The 14339-nt window shown below is 42.5% G+C and overlaps 1 protein-coding gene across 4 annotated transcripts in view; it reads left to right on the top strand.

The window, feature by feature from the left end:
* Positions 1-14339, top strand: part of map4k3a (mitogen-activated protein kinase kinase kinase kinase 3a) — a 94607-nt gene that overhangs the window by 38894 nt on the left and 41374 nt on the right. For all 4 annotated transcript variants that reach the window (XM_039015836.1, XM_039015829.1, XM_039015821.1 and 1 more), the window contains exons 3-12: positions 2582-2672; positions 3276-3340; positions 5781-5836; positions 6535-6582; positions 7215-7257; positions 7914-7986; positions 10967-11098; positions 11729-11791; positions 12215-12296; positions 13698-13820. In XM_039015836.1, coding sequence (XP_038871764.1) covers positions 2582-2672; positions 3276-3340; positions 5781-5836; positions 6535-6582; positions 7215-7257; positions 7914-7986; positions 10967-11098; positions 11729-11791; positions 12215-12296; positions 13698-13820 — 776 coding nt within the window. The remainder of the gene's footprint in view (positions 1-2581; positions 2673-3275; positions 3341-5780; positions 5837-6534; positions 6583-7214; positions 7258-7913; positions 7987-10966; positions 11099-11728; positions 11792-12214; positions 12297-13697; positions 13821-14339) is intronic.

The raw sequence follows: 14339 nt of genomic DNA, 5'->3' as shown, positions 1-14339 counted from the left end.
TTAGCCAACATGAGATTGTGGTTGTACAGCCATCACATTATGTGGTCCTTACTTGCTGTCAGTGTATGTGTGCATTCCAAAGGGTGCACCCTATTGCATAGTGCACTGCTATTGACCAGAGGCTTAAACTGCACCGGTCAGGGGGTAAAGCTGCAAAGAAACGGACCTTATGTCAGAGCTTAAGGGGAACCGCATTCCATTATCCTTGTGCTAAGGTAAGTTCGGCTCTTCTGGGGTCAGCAATAAAAGTCTTTATTCCGTGTCAAACATTCACTACTGTTTGCTAAATAGCTCAAATAATAAACGACCATTTGGTCCATACATGTACAACATGTAAGGGCTAAGTGACCAGAATGTAAATACTAAACACTGTTTTGTAACTGCAGATAAATACTTCATTCCATGTATTTGTAGGATATTGTGATCAAAAAGAATACAGAAGAGTAAATGAATGACAGAAGAGAAAAATACTTTTATAATGATTCATTGTTGACGCCATGTTCTTAACTTTACAGCTTACATTACATCTCTGTAATAAGCCAGTAAACCTCCACTTGTGTTCTAAAAATAACATATTTATAAATTGTTTTGAGTCCAAAGACTCATTCTGGCAAGCTCGAGATAAGTGTGCAGGAGTTTATCCAAAGTCAGTCCTTTGGTGTTAGCACGTAGAGGCGATTGCAGTCAGTAGTAGACTTCTCCCCCAGTCCTACATGCCCCTAGACGCTGATCTTTGGTCAGTTTAGCCTTTTCCCAACGAATGGTTAAGGTTATGATTGGAGCAGGAGACGCTGATCCTGGATCTGTACCTAGGGGAAACTTCAACCCCCAGAGCATCCTTCAGTCAGCCCCTCTCTCCAATCCCCTCTGTGCTGGAAAAATGTCACCGAGTCACCGGAGAAGGACAGGCTCACCACGACAGGAAGCACCAGGGCCATCTGACCTTGGTCACTGTTGAAAGTGAATCCTGGGACACTCCCTCAGGAGGAGGCCGTAAGCAGAAAAAGACCCGCAAACCCCCCCCAATATATAAACCCCCCCTATGATATTTCATTCATCATAGGGTCCATGTAAACTTTTTTTTCTTCTTTTTTTTCTGCAGCTTCAACGCTATAGACAACCCTCGCCTTGCATATCCAGCACGTTACATACATTTTAATGAGCCATTACGTAAGCCAGCATACATATTTATTTTCATCTCTCATTGAGACTACAGAAGGAATTTTGAACGCGGAGCAAGCGACCGGCTTAGAAATATTGAATAGTGGAGAGGGAGGTGTAAAAAAAATAAATGATCAGCTTTTTAATGAGGCCTGGAGCGTCATTAAGCCAGCAGTCACACTAAAGTGACTTTGTTCTCTCTCGCGCTCCTCCAAAGCGTTTGTCCCGGCGCACACGTTTATAGACGTTGAGACCCGAGACGGAGATCAAGGTCAGCCCAGATCGGCGCCGTCAGGTCCACGAACCCCAGGGGACATTGTCGAAAAAAATAAATTCTCATCCAATCAACCAGGCCCGCCGTCTGTCCCTCGGGCCAATCGAAGGCGAGGGAGAGCTTCATGGGCAGTCATTTCTTGTTAAAACCAATAAACGAGCCCTGCTTCTCCCTCTGAAGAAGCATCGGGTGGAGCTGCGCTCGATAGCTCTGCCTGGGAGAAATGCGCTGACCTAGCAACAGTGCTCGTGCTGATGGAGAGTGCCGGGTTTGAATGTGCAGCACGCATCCCGTATTGACAGAGCTGCTAAAAACGAAAAGCAAGCATCCCCAGCGGGTTTTAGTCAAGGGCTATTCACTGCCGCCTTGTCATTGAGAGAATTTCTTAACTGTGAGTGTGTGTTTTGAGTGCACCCTCAAGGAGACAGGCCCCCCAAAACGTAGCTTCTATTGGTTTCTATTTCCCCAGTTTCCAAGCCCATCACCTTCCCCCGCATTAGAATAGAGTTGAGTGTCGGGAAACACTGGCCTTCTGGTGGTGTTGACAAGCTGCCAAACTGAATATTGCCAGCCTGTGTAATTATGATCTGTGGAATTGATTCCCCTCAGTGATCGTAGTTGGACGTCGTGCGGCTCATTGATTCTGAGATGTATGGTCCTCATTTGGGAGGTGTGGAGCTTAATGTTTGCAGTGATAGCTTTGCCAGTTTGACAGATGCCTTCATCAAAAGGGACTAGCATAGATTACAAGTAACGCATTGATTCTGCTAAATCAATCCTCCGAGCCATTATCTCTGCACATCCGGGTCAGTATGCAGACTAATGCACAGTTGGTACTTGTTTAGAGACAGAGAGGAGTCCACTTACTTTTTTTGCCAATTCTGTAAGTTCCAAGCTAGTCTTGCCAGAGTGCTTTGGTTCAGCGAGGTGGTCTAAGCGTGTGTCTGTGTCTGCATAAAAAAAAAAAGAATAATTCAAACTTATTTTATGCCATTTTATTCATGTAGAAGCTACTGAAGTTCCTTTTAAAGTTATTCAAGTGTGTTTACATTTATTTGTGTATGTGTTTATAAATGTGTGTTTATGTACATATGTGAATTTGTCTCTCTCCTCACCTGCTCTCTCACGTCTGCCGTCTCTCCACAGGAGAGGACTTTGTGGTGGTGCAGCAGGAAATCGTCATGATGAAGGACTGCAAGCACTCTAACATCGTGGCCTACTTTGGCAGTTACTTAAGGTAGCATATTTAAAGGCCCGCACCCTGCGCTCCCTCCGTCACCACCTCTAACCTACCCTTCCCTCCTCCACCCCTGCTCTGGCTCAGTCAATTCCCAGCCACTCACACACACACACACACACACACACACACACACACACACACACACACACACACACACACACACACACACACACACACACACACACTCAGTGTGGAGTCTTACTCCACTGCAGTCAAGCTACAGTCAGAGCCTCCGGTCCTAACCGCACTAACGCTAGCTAGCGATGTGGCTAATTGCTAGCTCTGGGGAAATGCTTTGTATTGAACTGCTCAAGACAAGGGGAGGTGAGGGAGGTGGAGGGTGGCCATACTGAGAAGTTGCAGGGGCTGAAGAGAGGGAAGTATCAACGCGTTGGTTGCCCGGAGAGAGGTTGTGGCCTAATAGCCAAACCGCATCATGCTGTGTCACGACCTACAAAATACTCCCAAAAGCATTCCTCATACTCTCGCTCTGCCCCCCCAGACTCCACCCTACCCCCTAGCATTTGGTTTTTACTCAGACTATTTTTTAGACGTACAGTATCAATTGTAATGTCATTTGTTTCCTTTTGCTCTTTACAGGAGAGATAAATTATGGATATGTATGGAATATTGCGGGGGAGGGTCCCTACAAGACATATATCATGGTAAGCATACACAACAACATACAGCACACACACACACACATTTTAAAAATGACAGCCGTTTCGGTGTGTAGTTTTAAGCTAATTCCTCACTCTAGCTAGGCGTCCTCTTACTAGGGGTACATCCTAAATGGCACCCTATTCCCTTTGTAGTACACTGCTTTATACCACGGCCCAGAGGGAATCAGTTGCCGTGTAGGAAGTAACCTAGCTCCTACCACATAACCAGACAGTTAACAGATTCGTATTACTCTTTTTCTTCTTCTTCTTGTCTTGGTTGTTAGAGGGAGAATCTGCAGTTGCTACGTCCATTTTTGGACTTTAAAAGAGATGATATATATACCCATTTTAATTCTGGAAGAATATAATTTATAAATTGCCTCGCGCTTAGTTCAACTGTCTTACCCCATCACAACCCAAAATATGAGCTGGTTTTACTCCAATGTTTGTAAACATTGTAAGTTGTAAACAAACACTGTATAGGTTTAAAACATGGCTAAAACTATAAGTTTGATGTCATGGGTGGTCAGTCCTTTCATCCATAGCTCCATCTATACATTGGAGCAGTTACATTTCTCCAGCCCCGTCCCGGAGTTATGTTAGAAAGCACTGGTGGCGTGACCTCTTTGTAATTGTTTGAACTGCAGATTGCCCATTTAAAGCACAGGTCATTAGAGCGGCTGTCTTAAGCAGCTGTTGTCGCACTTGTGTGTGTGCGCGCACACACACACACGCGCTCACAAGAGACCGTGTTGATTCTGCTCTTAATGACTGTGCTGGGCTCAGTCGGCTGCGAGGCCCCTCATTAGAGAGACAGAACAGCAGTCGACACCACCAAGTACCGTTGATCTCAGCCTCCCACATATCAGTTCCCCGCTGCCACGGAGACGACACGCTGCTCGTAATGTCCCCAACCCAAGGCTCCGTCTACGTCTCCGGAGTAAATAGAGGGTCCCCGAAACGGAAGGCCTCTGAAATGCCCTGTAGTTCCGTTGCGTCGTTACATTCCTTGGACCTTTTAACCGCCGTCGTTTAGATGTTGGGTATTCTTAACAAGGCTTTAGACCCGCCCTGTAGGCAGGTGGCGGGGGAGGTCAAGGGGGCATGTCGATAGTCTAACATAGCTTCCTCTCCGTCTGCATTGATCTGAACATGGAGGATAGGTGAAAGCAGTATGGTAGACCATAGCTGGGAGTATGCTGTCACCTGTATAGGTTCTTTCAGGTCAGTGCCGATGAAAGAAAGAAAGAATATAAAGGTAGGAGGTCATTTCGACTGAGTTTTCCAATTGAAACATGGTCAATGAGTTGCCAGCTAACCTGTGTAAATATTTGGAAGTAACGTCATCATTTTTTGGAAAGATAAGCTTGAAATGGGAATGTTACAATTGATTTGAACTGACTAAGTTGGTGACCCTGCTTTTTGATATACCCCTTAGAGGCCTAAGAGAAAGTTAGTTTAATTAGCCCTGTCATGTGACTGACTGCACCTTTTAATCAGACCCCAATCAACTGGTGCTATCATGGCTTGCAATCTACTTAGTAGAGACTTTAAGAAGATTAGGCTCTCAATGGTATGGCCAAAGCACTCACACAGCCTACGATTGAAGCAGGATGGTGTATGATGCGTGTTCTCACTCAAACTGAAGACAAACAGGCAGAGAGGCAGGCAGAGAGGCAGGCAGAGAGGCAGGCAGAGAGGCAGGCAGAGAGGCAGGCAGAGAGGCAGGCAGAGAGGCAGGCAGAGAGGCAGGCAGAGAGGCAGAGAGAGAGGCAGGCAGGCAGAGAGGCAGGCAGAGAGGCAGGCAGGCAGGCAGAGAGGCAGGCAGGCAGAGAGGCAGGCAGGCAGGCAGAGAGGCAGGCAGGCAGGCAGAGAGGCAGGCAGGCAGAGAGGCAGGCAGGCAGAGAGGCAGACATGTGAGCCAATTCCGGAGGATCATGTTTGAATAGACAGTTATTTTATTTGTTTATTATACAGGCGATCTCATTGAGAATATGCAGTTTCCTGTATAGTGCTATAAATGATATTGAAATCTAAGAAGAACCTAGGAATCTAGCTCTGTCTAATTCAGTAGCAAATCTATTTTTGTTCCGTTTTTAATAGGATCCTGTTGCGCCTGGTCTGTTCTATAGTCCCAATAATGACCTTGAAATAACCTAACGTTGCCAGGTAAAGCTGTCAGATCAACATCCAGTTGTGGACCCTATTGTTGATTTGATGTGATTTGGTTGACGCTGGGGTTAAACGACACAAATACTTCAAATGTGGCTTGAAATGCTGATATGTGCCCAAATAAGACCTTTAGCTTAAATAATATTAAAGAAATACATGATACATTTGAGTTCAGGTACCAGATGTTGTCTCAAGCACCAACGGCCGAGGAACGTTTTAATAAAGCACGTGCGCTTCTCAGGCTCCAACCATGTCTCTCCTTATCTTTCAGTGACGGGGCCTCTCACAGAATCACAAATAGCCTACGTGTCTCGAGAAACTCTTCAGGTACGTTGATTCAGTTTGCCTCCTCCAACGCTCAAGCGTTCACTTTTCTTCTGACACACGTCTTTCATCTCAAAGTGTTGCCTTTGAACGTCCTCTTACCTTTGATTTGATCCATCCACTCGAAATGAGACTGAAAACAGCCTTTAGCAATAGGAATTGGAAAGGGAGATACCTAGTCAGTTGTACAACTGAATGCCTTCAACTGAAATGTGTCTTCAGCATTTAACCCAACCACTCTGAATCAGAGAGCTGCGGGGGGCTACCTTAATCGACATCCACGTCTTTGGTGCCCGGGGAACAGTGGGTTAACTGCCTTGCTCAGGGGCAGAACGACAGATTTTTACCTTGTCAGTTTGGGGATTCGATCCAGCAACCGGTTTCGGTTACTGACCCAATGCTCTAACCACTAGGCTACCTGCATAGCAACATCGTAAGGACTATTGTTGTCATTGATTTGTTTGATTTTGATACACAACTATTATACCATAATAAATCCATCATTACAAATCCCCGAAAATAAGTAACCAGACTATTGCTTTCCTGGTTAAATGACAATGCTCTCATGCTTTGGAAAAGTATATGTGGCTGATTTTGGTTGGATGTAAATTGGCTAAAAAGGGACACCATATTAGGATAGGATATTATTTGTGAAGAGGTCAATGGACTGACTCTCACTGTAGGCATTTTTCCCTCCACAGGGTCTCTACTATCTACACAACAAAGGGAAAATGCACAGAGACATAAAGGTAAGGTGGGAAATGCACAGAGACATAAAGGTAAGGTGGGAAAATGGCACATTGTAGCAGGAATACATGGCTTCCATTGCATAGAATAGAATAGAGTGCACAAAGACAAAGGTAAGGTGGGACTGGGACAATAACCGTTTCAAGCAGGAATACATTGTGTAGTTTAGGATAGAATAGAGGTTATTGTCCTCTTTAAGGAAATACTTTTACACAAGCTTGTACGCACACACAAACAGACCAACAACACCTTTACCCAGACATGTACAATTACATTGACAGTAGTTTTAGTGTCCTCCTCTGGAATTTCTTGGCATAGATGTGCAATAGCCATTATAAAAACATTTCTGACACTAATGGCCACCATTTTAATCCCCAGCAAGACATCTTTCAAAGTCACTCCAGGCTTTTCCCGGTTTGGTCTTTCCCCTGTGAAGTTTCCTTTTGATAGATGGCCTTGTTAAGAGACTGCTGCAGAAATGAAATTGCACTGAAAATGTGGAGATACAAGTTAGTTAGACGTTTGATACGTTGTTGAGGGGGAAAAAATACGTAAAAACGTACTAAACGCTTCCATAGGCCTATGCAACTGCAGATCCATTGTGACGTTCTGATCTTCTTTTATGTGTACAAAGGGAGCAAACATACTGTTGACAGACAACGGGTACGTCAAACTAGGTAAGGAGTCCAGACGTGCAACTGTTTTCTTTGATGTGTGTTTCAATATGATGAATCATGGCAATTTGATGAGCGTGTGAATCATCACCTGGCGAAGATTGACAAGCTGTTAATTGCGCTTGGCTGTGAAGAGCACCTTCTGCTTTCACATTCTGTCTCTCTGTCTGTCCTCTCTCTCTCTGTGTGTGTGTGCGTGCTTTCCTATTCAATGTGTGTAGTAGGTGAAATCAAGTCTGCGACGCACGCACAGCTTGGACCGTGATAATTGTATCAGTGCTAACACTACCATTTATATCGTATTCCTTTTGGAATATTACCTGCGCCAGCTTACAAAAGATGTATAATTATTACAATACATGAGCATTGCATGATTTGAATTGATTTCAACATCGTTATGCATAGTTTATCATCATCAAACATGTATTAGACATTCACATAAACTGTTGTTGATTGCATTTGGACATTTATTTGCCATTTATTCCTGATAAACTGTTACTGTATTAATGTAACTCTGACTTTAAATAAATCATTTACAAATCATTCATTGGTGAGTAATGACATGTTAAAAAGGCATAATTAATTACACTTAATGGAGGCCTCGTGTAGATATAACTACAAAGTCAGGCTTCTCACGTCTTTCTTTCTTCACTTGGCAGCTGACTTTGGCGTCTCGGCCCAAATCACGATGACCATTGCCAAGAGAAAATCCTTCATCGGCACACCTTACTGGTAACGTCCTTCATCATTTCCCCCCCTTCTATCGATTCTCTCCGTCCCTTGATACCCAAGTCAGGGGAATCTATCCATGGATCTATCGTTCCACCATTTTGTCAAGCAGGATATGAATGTGCCCTTCAATTGATTTTAAAAGGTGTTGGACCCCCTAGAGCCGATTTCCGCGGCCCGCATAATAAAAACATCCCCATCAAAATCTATCAGTTGAACTTAGAGAGATGGTTTTTTCCTGCATTGCATCTGCCGATGTTGCACTTCCGCATATGCAGTAAAAGGTGGTAGAGCCAGAGCGGTGTTTGTCGGACCATGAGACATCCTGGAAAATTGGTCTTACGAAAACGTCTGTAGCGTTCGAACGGTTTGGCCTACAAAAAACTATTAGGACTATTGAAAGATGAGACGCACAAACACGATGGTGTTCTCTGTTTTGCTATACGGCCCCCACAAGCCTCACAAGACTTGTCTGACGTTACCAGTTGAAACTTTTTTTATGTAAGTGTATATATTGAGAAAGTCTCGTGACAAAAATTAGGGCTTAAATACACATTTCAATGCGTGTCTGTCACCAGAGATTTTAACAGTTTGAGAATGCTTGACAAAAAGATATGCAAGCCTAAACATGTTTTGCATTTCAAACTACAAAGCTAGTAGAATATATATATATATATTTTTTTTTTCTAAGCCCAATCCCACACATTACCCTAAACTGGGTTTGTATCCCAACCCCATTCCAGCCCCTTACCCTAAACTGGGTTCGTATCTTAACCCCAATGCCGCACCTTGCCCTAAACCATGTTTGTATTTAAATCCTGACCCTACCCTTCCCATACACTGATACATCACACTCTTTCCCTGCTTTGAGCCCACCCCTCTCTTTATTCATGTTTTGTTTAGTCTGATGTTTTGTTTTGACTCCTATTTTCTAGTTTTTCTTTTTAATATCTATAAAGCGCAATATAATTTATATATTAAAAATTGTTCAGGGGCAGAACGACAGATTTTTACCTTGTCAGCTCGGGGATTCGATCTTTCAACCTTTCGGTTACTAGTCCAACGCTCTAACCACTAGGCTACTTGCCGCCCCATATAAGTTCCATGTATTATTATAATTATTATGCTTGGCGAAAATCAAACACTGCATTCCACAGTAAGAACCTCATACCAACAGTCAAGCATGGTGGTGGGAGTGTGATGGTGTGGGTATGCTTTGCTGCCTTAGTACCTGGACGACTTGCCTTAATAGAAGGAACCATGAATTCTGCTCTGTATCAGAGAATTCTACAGGAGAATGTCAGGCCATCCGTCTGTGAGCTGAAGCTGAAGTGCAGCTGGGTCATGCAGCAAGACAATGATCCAAAAACACACAATCAAGTCTACATGAAAATGGCTAAAAAGCAACACATTTGAGGTTTAGGAATGGCCTATTAATGTCCAGACCTAATCCCAATTGAGACGATGTGGCAGGACTTGAAACGAATAGTTCATGCTTGAAAACCCACAAGTGTTGCTGAGTTACAGCAGTTCTGCATGCAAGAGTGGGCCACAATTCCTCCACAGTGACGTGAGAGACTGATCAACAACTACAGGAAGCGTTAGGTTGGAGTCATTGCAGCTAAAGGTGGAACAACTAGTTATTGAGTGTAAGGGGGCAATTACTTTTTCACACAGGAGCATTGGGTGTTGCATAACTTTGTTTATGAAATAATGTTTTTTTTTTTTTTTTTTTGTTATTTGTAAACGCAGGTTCCCTTTATCTAATATTAGGTTTTGATTGAAGATCTGATAACATTCAGTATCAAAAATATGCAAAAATAGAGAAAATCGGAAAGGGGGGAAAATACTTTTTCACGGCACTGTAGGACAGACACTTCAGAACAAACTTCCTTTAGATTTTTTGGGGGGTAGTATCTGTTCTTCCATGTAGTGACTGTTATTCAGTATGTTCGTATGGGCTAATTCAATATTTCATCAAATAATAGTTTTATTCATATTTTTTAAGGGGTCTTAAAATTCAAAATCAAATAACTAAATGATCTTTGGTATGACCTTAAAACAATTCCATATGTTAGCTTAGTAGAACCCCTGCCCAGTTTAGGCAGGGCTTCGACTCTAGTCTAGAAAGTTAACGAGTCAAACATATTCTGATTTATATTGATTTGGTGGTGGTGGTGGTGGTGGTGGTGGTGGTGGTGGTGGTGGTGATTTGATGATGGGCGGCAGGTAGCCTAGTGGTTATGCGCGTTGGGCCAGTAACCGAAAGGTCGCTGGTTTCAATCCCTGAGCCAACTAGGTGAAAAATGTGTCTGTGCTCTTGAGCAAGTAACTTAACCCTAATTGCTCCTGTAAGTTGCTCTGGATAAAAGCGTCTGATAAATGACTCAAATGCAATGATGATGCTGGTCTAAATTCTATCATCAAACCCAATTTAGGCCAGTGTATTCGATTTAGATTTTTAAAAGTAGCCTATTAAACAAGTCAAATGATTCTGATTATATTGATTTCAATGATGATAATACAATAATGCTGTGATGATGATGAGGATGACTGCTGGTATTATCAAATTAATTTAAGACCAGTGTTTGGGTTACACTTTATAATGATTTTCATGAATAAGCCCTATAAATGCTTATGAATTTTAATACTTACAAAAGTGCTGGCTGTAGCCATTTTTGGGCATTACGCGAGATTTGGGTGGGTTGCCACCCCAGACCGTGGGGGCAAAACATTTTAGTGGCCCCCCACTTGGCGGCTCTAGTTGTCGCGCCACTGCTAAACAAATGTTTTGAAATATTTACAAAATGTGTTCATATTTATAAACATTTATAAGCGAGTTATTGGCACAGTGGGTTATACAGTGTGAGTTGAGAGATCAGTGTGAGTTGGTTGAGATGACCCTGTAGTGTTAATTGCTATTGACTGTGCCAAGGCTATGTGGTGAACGGTTCATTTGACTGAGCCGACTCCCTGTGTGCAGGATGGCACCCGAGGTGGCAGCCGTGGAGAGGAAGGGCGGGTACAACCACCTGTGCGACATCTGGGCAGTGGGCATCACCGCCATCGAGCTGGCAGAGCTGCAGCCGCCCATGTTCGACCTTCACCCGATGAGGTTAGTGTTTGGACCCATTGGCATCAGACCAGGGTTCTTCTTTTATTTTTAAAGGAGAGTGAATTTTCCTTTCGTATTTTGTTTGTTTTTGACAGAGACCGTTATGAAATGAAGAGCAGACAGAGAGAAGGGGCCAGTAGGTGCCCGGATTCTTATCCATACAGGCAGGGGAATCGTATACACTCACACCCCCCCATATGTATTTGGACAGGGAAGCATATATCTTTTTGGGGCTCTATACTCAAGGATTTTGGGTTTGAGATAAAATGTTTCATATGAGGTGACAGTACAGAATGGCACCTTTTATTTGAGGTTATTTTCAAACTTAGATGTTTTAGCGTTAAGAAATGAAAGCACTTTATGTAGCTAGCCCCCCATTTGAAGAAATATTTGGAGAAATTCACTTAGTGTATTGAAGTAGTCAAAAGTTAGTTATTTGGTCCCATATTTCTAACATGCAATGACTCTACAAACTCGTTGTATGCATTTGCAGAACACAGAGAAAGCAGAACATCATTATTTTAAATGTATGCTTAGTAAGTTAGCATCTCTGAGTAAAAGCAAGGATTGTAAGTGTAAGGACTGATTTCCTTAAATACACAACTACACCTTTTTTTTCCTTTTTCTCAGAGCCCTGTTTTTAATGACCAAAAGTAACTTCCAGCCGCCCAAGTTGAAAGACAAGGTGAAGTGGTAAGTGTCTTTTAGGGTTACTGCCTGCAACATTACCTACACCCTGGCCAGTTCTATTTCGCTACTTGAACACACCGTCCTCTCCCACCCCAACTCTTATACATTAGATCTGGATGGAAAAAAAGACGTAATACAATATTAACGAATCAAATCAAAATGCTGCTAAAATATTAACAGTCAGACACGCCTGTCACGGCGGTAAAGGAGCCTCAGATTCGTGTCGATGTCATTGGACTCAGAGAAAGGCTGTTTTTTTGTGGGGAGGGGCTGGAGAATTGACAGCCTAACTCGATTTACACATAATATGGGGTCAGGTTTCATCCCAAAGAGGTTTGATCGTTATTAGCATATAAATGGAATATTTATGATCGAATAGGCGGAATATATATATTTTTTAATCCAATTTCGTTCTCCCTCCCCAAGGACCAGTAATTTTCATCATTTTGTAAAGATATCGTTGACGAAAAATCCAAAGAAAAGGCCCTCTTCAGACAAGCTGCTGCAGGTAAGATGTTCAGCAATGGGATTGTAGTGACGTCATTGTGTAGATCAAGGGATTTGGTTGCCGCAGTGACAACCCATAGAGCATTGTTTGTAAGTAACTCTTTCAAATGTTCAAGGTCAAGATTTAGTGAAATAGTGTGAATATTTGGAACTAGAGCCCTCTTTGCATTTGTTATACGTAGACTGGTTAAACGGGAAATATGAAGTTTAAACAATAACACAGCAGTTACCCCGCCACTGTTTTTGTACACAGCTGAGGGATGGTGCTGGAGAAATGTAACCACTCTCAAATGTATAGAAAGAGCTAACGGATGCAAGGACTGACCATTCATGATACAGTATCAAAATTATAGTTTTGAAGGTATACAGGGTTTGTTTTTTAGTAAAACAAGTTTATATTTTGGGTTCTGATGGTTGAGCTAAGCTCATGAGGCACTTAAAATATTCCTCAAGAATCAATGGGTAAAAATGATTTAAAAGCCTGAAAAAGAATGTCGCAATCTCAGAAAGTGCTGCAGTTTTTACATAGCAACTCTTATTTACTAGTAGCCTGAGGTTTGTGTTCTTAGAACTTCCATGTTTATTACTCAAATTAACATGGACAGAGTAACCCACCTAACTCTTACAAGCTCAAACGTTTTTTTTTAAATATTTTATCTTAGAAATCTTGTTTATCAAATCATTTGAAGATCTACTGCACTTATAGTGCCTTTTACACATTACTCTTTAGCCTTTTAATAATCTATTGCACTAGCATGTGATAAAAACAGGATAAAATCTTGTGTCATGCTTGTCTGAGGCAAATGGCATAGTATTCCCTATATAATGCACTACTTGACCAGGGCCCATATTTGGGACGCAGCCTAAATGTTTTGTGTCTGTCTAGTGTTTGTATATCAGTTCATATCAGATGCACCACTTTAGCCCTGAATCGAATTGTCCTAAGGGATGGATAAAGTTGTATCTTATCTCATCTTAGATAACATTTTCCCCATGCCAAGCCAACTCCTATTTTATTCAACTGCTATTTGGCTCAAGAGGGAACAACCACGGCAGGAAATGTTTTTATCATTTTTTAAATAATTGAGTGCTATGATTAATTTGACAATATAGGTACCAAAAAAAAGTGTTTTATTCGATTGCATTTCTCATAATGCAGTCTTTCTGACACATGGATTTTCTTGACTGGATCTGGCCCATAGTCTCCTACAGTTAGTCCCAGTCCCAGATCTGTTTGTATAGTTTGGCCAACTGCTATGGTTGAACTTAATTGCCAAAATCTCAAACTAACATTGCCCCACCAATAACCATAGGATTTGGCAAGACAGCACAAACAGATCCGAGACCAGGCTATCCTACAGTATGAACTCAGCTTCATTGTTGTCCCCTGATGTTTCCCCAGCATCCCTTTGTCTCACAACCCCTGAGTCGAACGCTGGCCATCGAGCTCTTGGACAAGGCCAGCAACCCGGACCACTCCTCCTACGACGACCACTTAGATGACGAGCCCGAGGAGCCTGAGGAGGTACAGTGGAGCTGCAGACACTCAATCAGAACCAGTAACCTTTGCCTCTAGCGAAGGTGCTAGTCTGTTTCTGCTATCTTGCCAACTCCTTGTCACTCAGCGTCAATCCAAACATTTGGCATGACTATTCCATAAGGAGTTGGCAAGATAGAGGAAACAGATTGGCACCCAGGCTAGGTTGCCTCGGAGGTTGCCATTTTAAAATGGTGACATCGATTTTCACAGCGGAGTAGTAATAATTTAGATTTTTGTTTTCTTACCTGTATTCATGGTTACCGGTTTTGATTGATCAAGGCCAGTAAATCATTTTAATTGACTTTAGAGGACAATAATTGGTTATAGAGCATCTACTGTACTTTGTCATACAGAACATTTTGTCATTGTAGGTTTTAGGGGTCAATTTAGTCTGTGTATTATGCACAGCAAGAGCTTGACAAGAGTGGTTTTGCTATTCATAGCCACAGTATTCACACTCAGCAGTACTTTCTGCCGTTGCCAATATTATACTAGAATACACTG

This window comes from Salvelinus namaycush, chromosome 2 (genome assembly GCF_016432855.1).
Source record: "Salvelinus namaycush isolate Seneca chromosome 2, SaNama_1.0, whole genome shotgun sequence".
Taxonomy (NCBI): Eukaryota; Metazoa; Chordata; class Actinopteri; order Salmoniformes; family Salmonidae; genus Salvelinus; species Salvelinus namaycush.
Note: the sequence above shows the minus strand (reverse complement) of the source record. Positions and strands in the feature narration are given on the sequence as shown.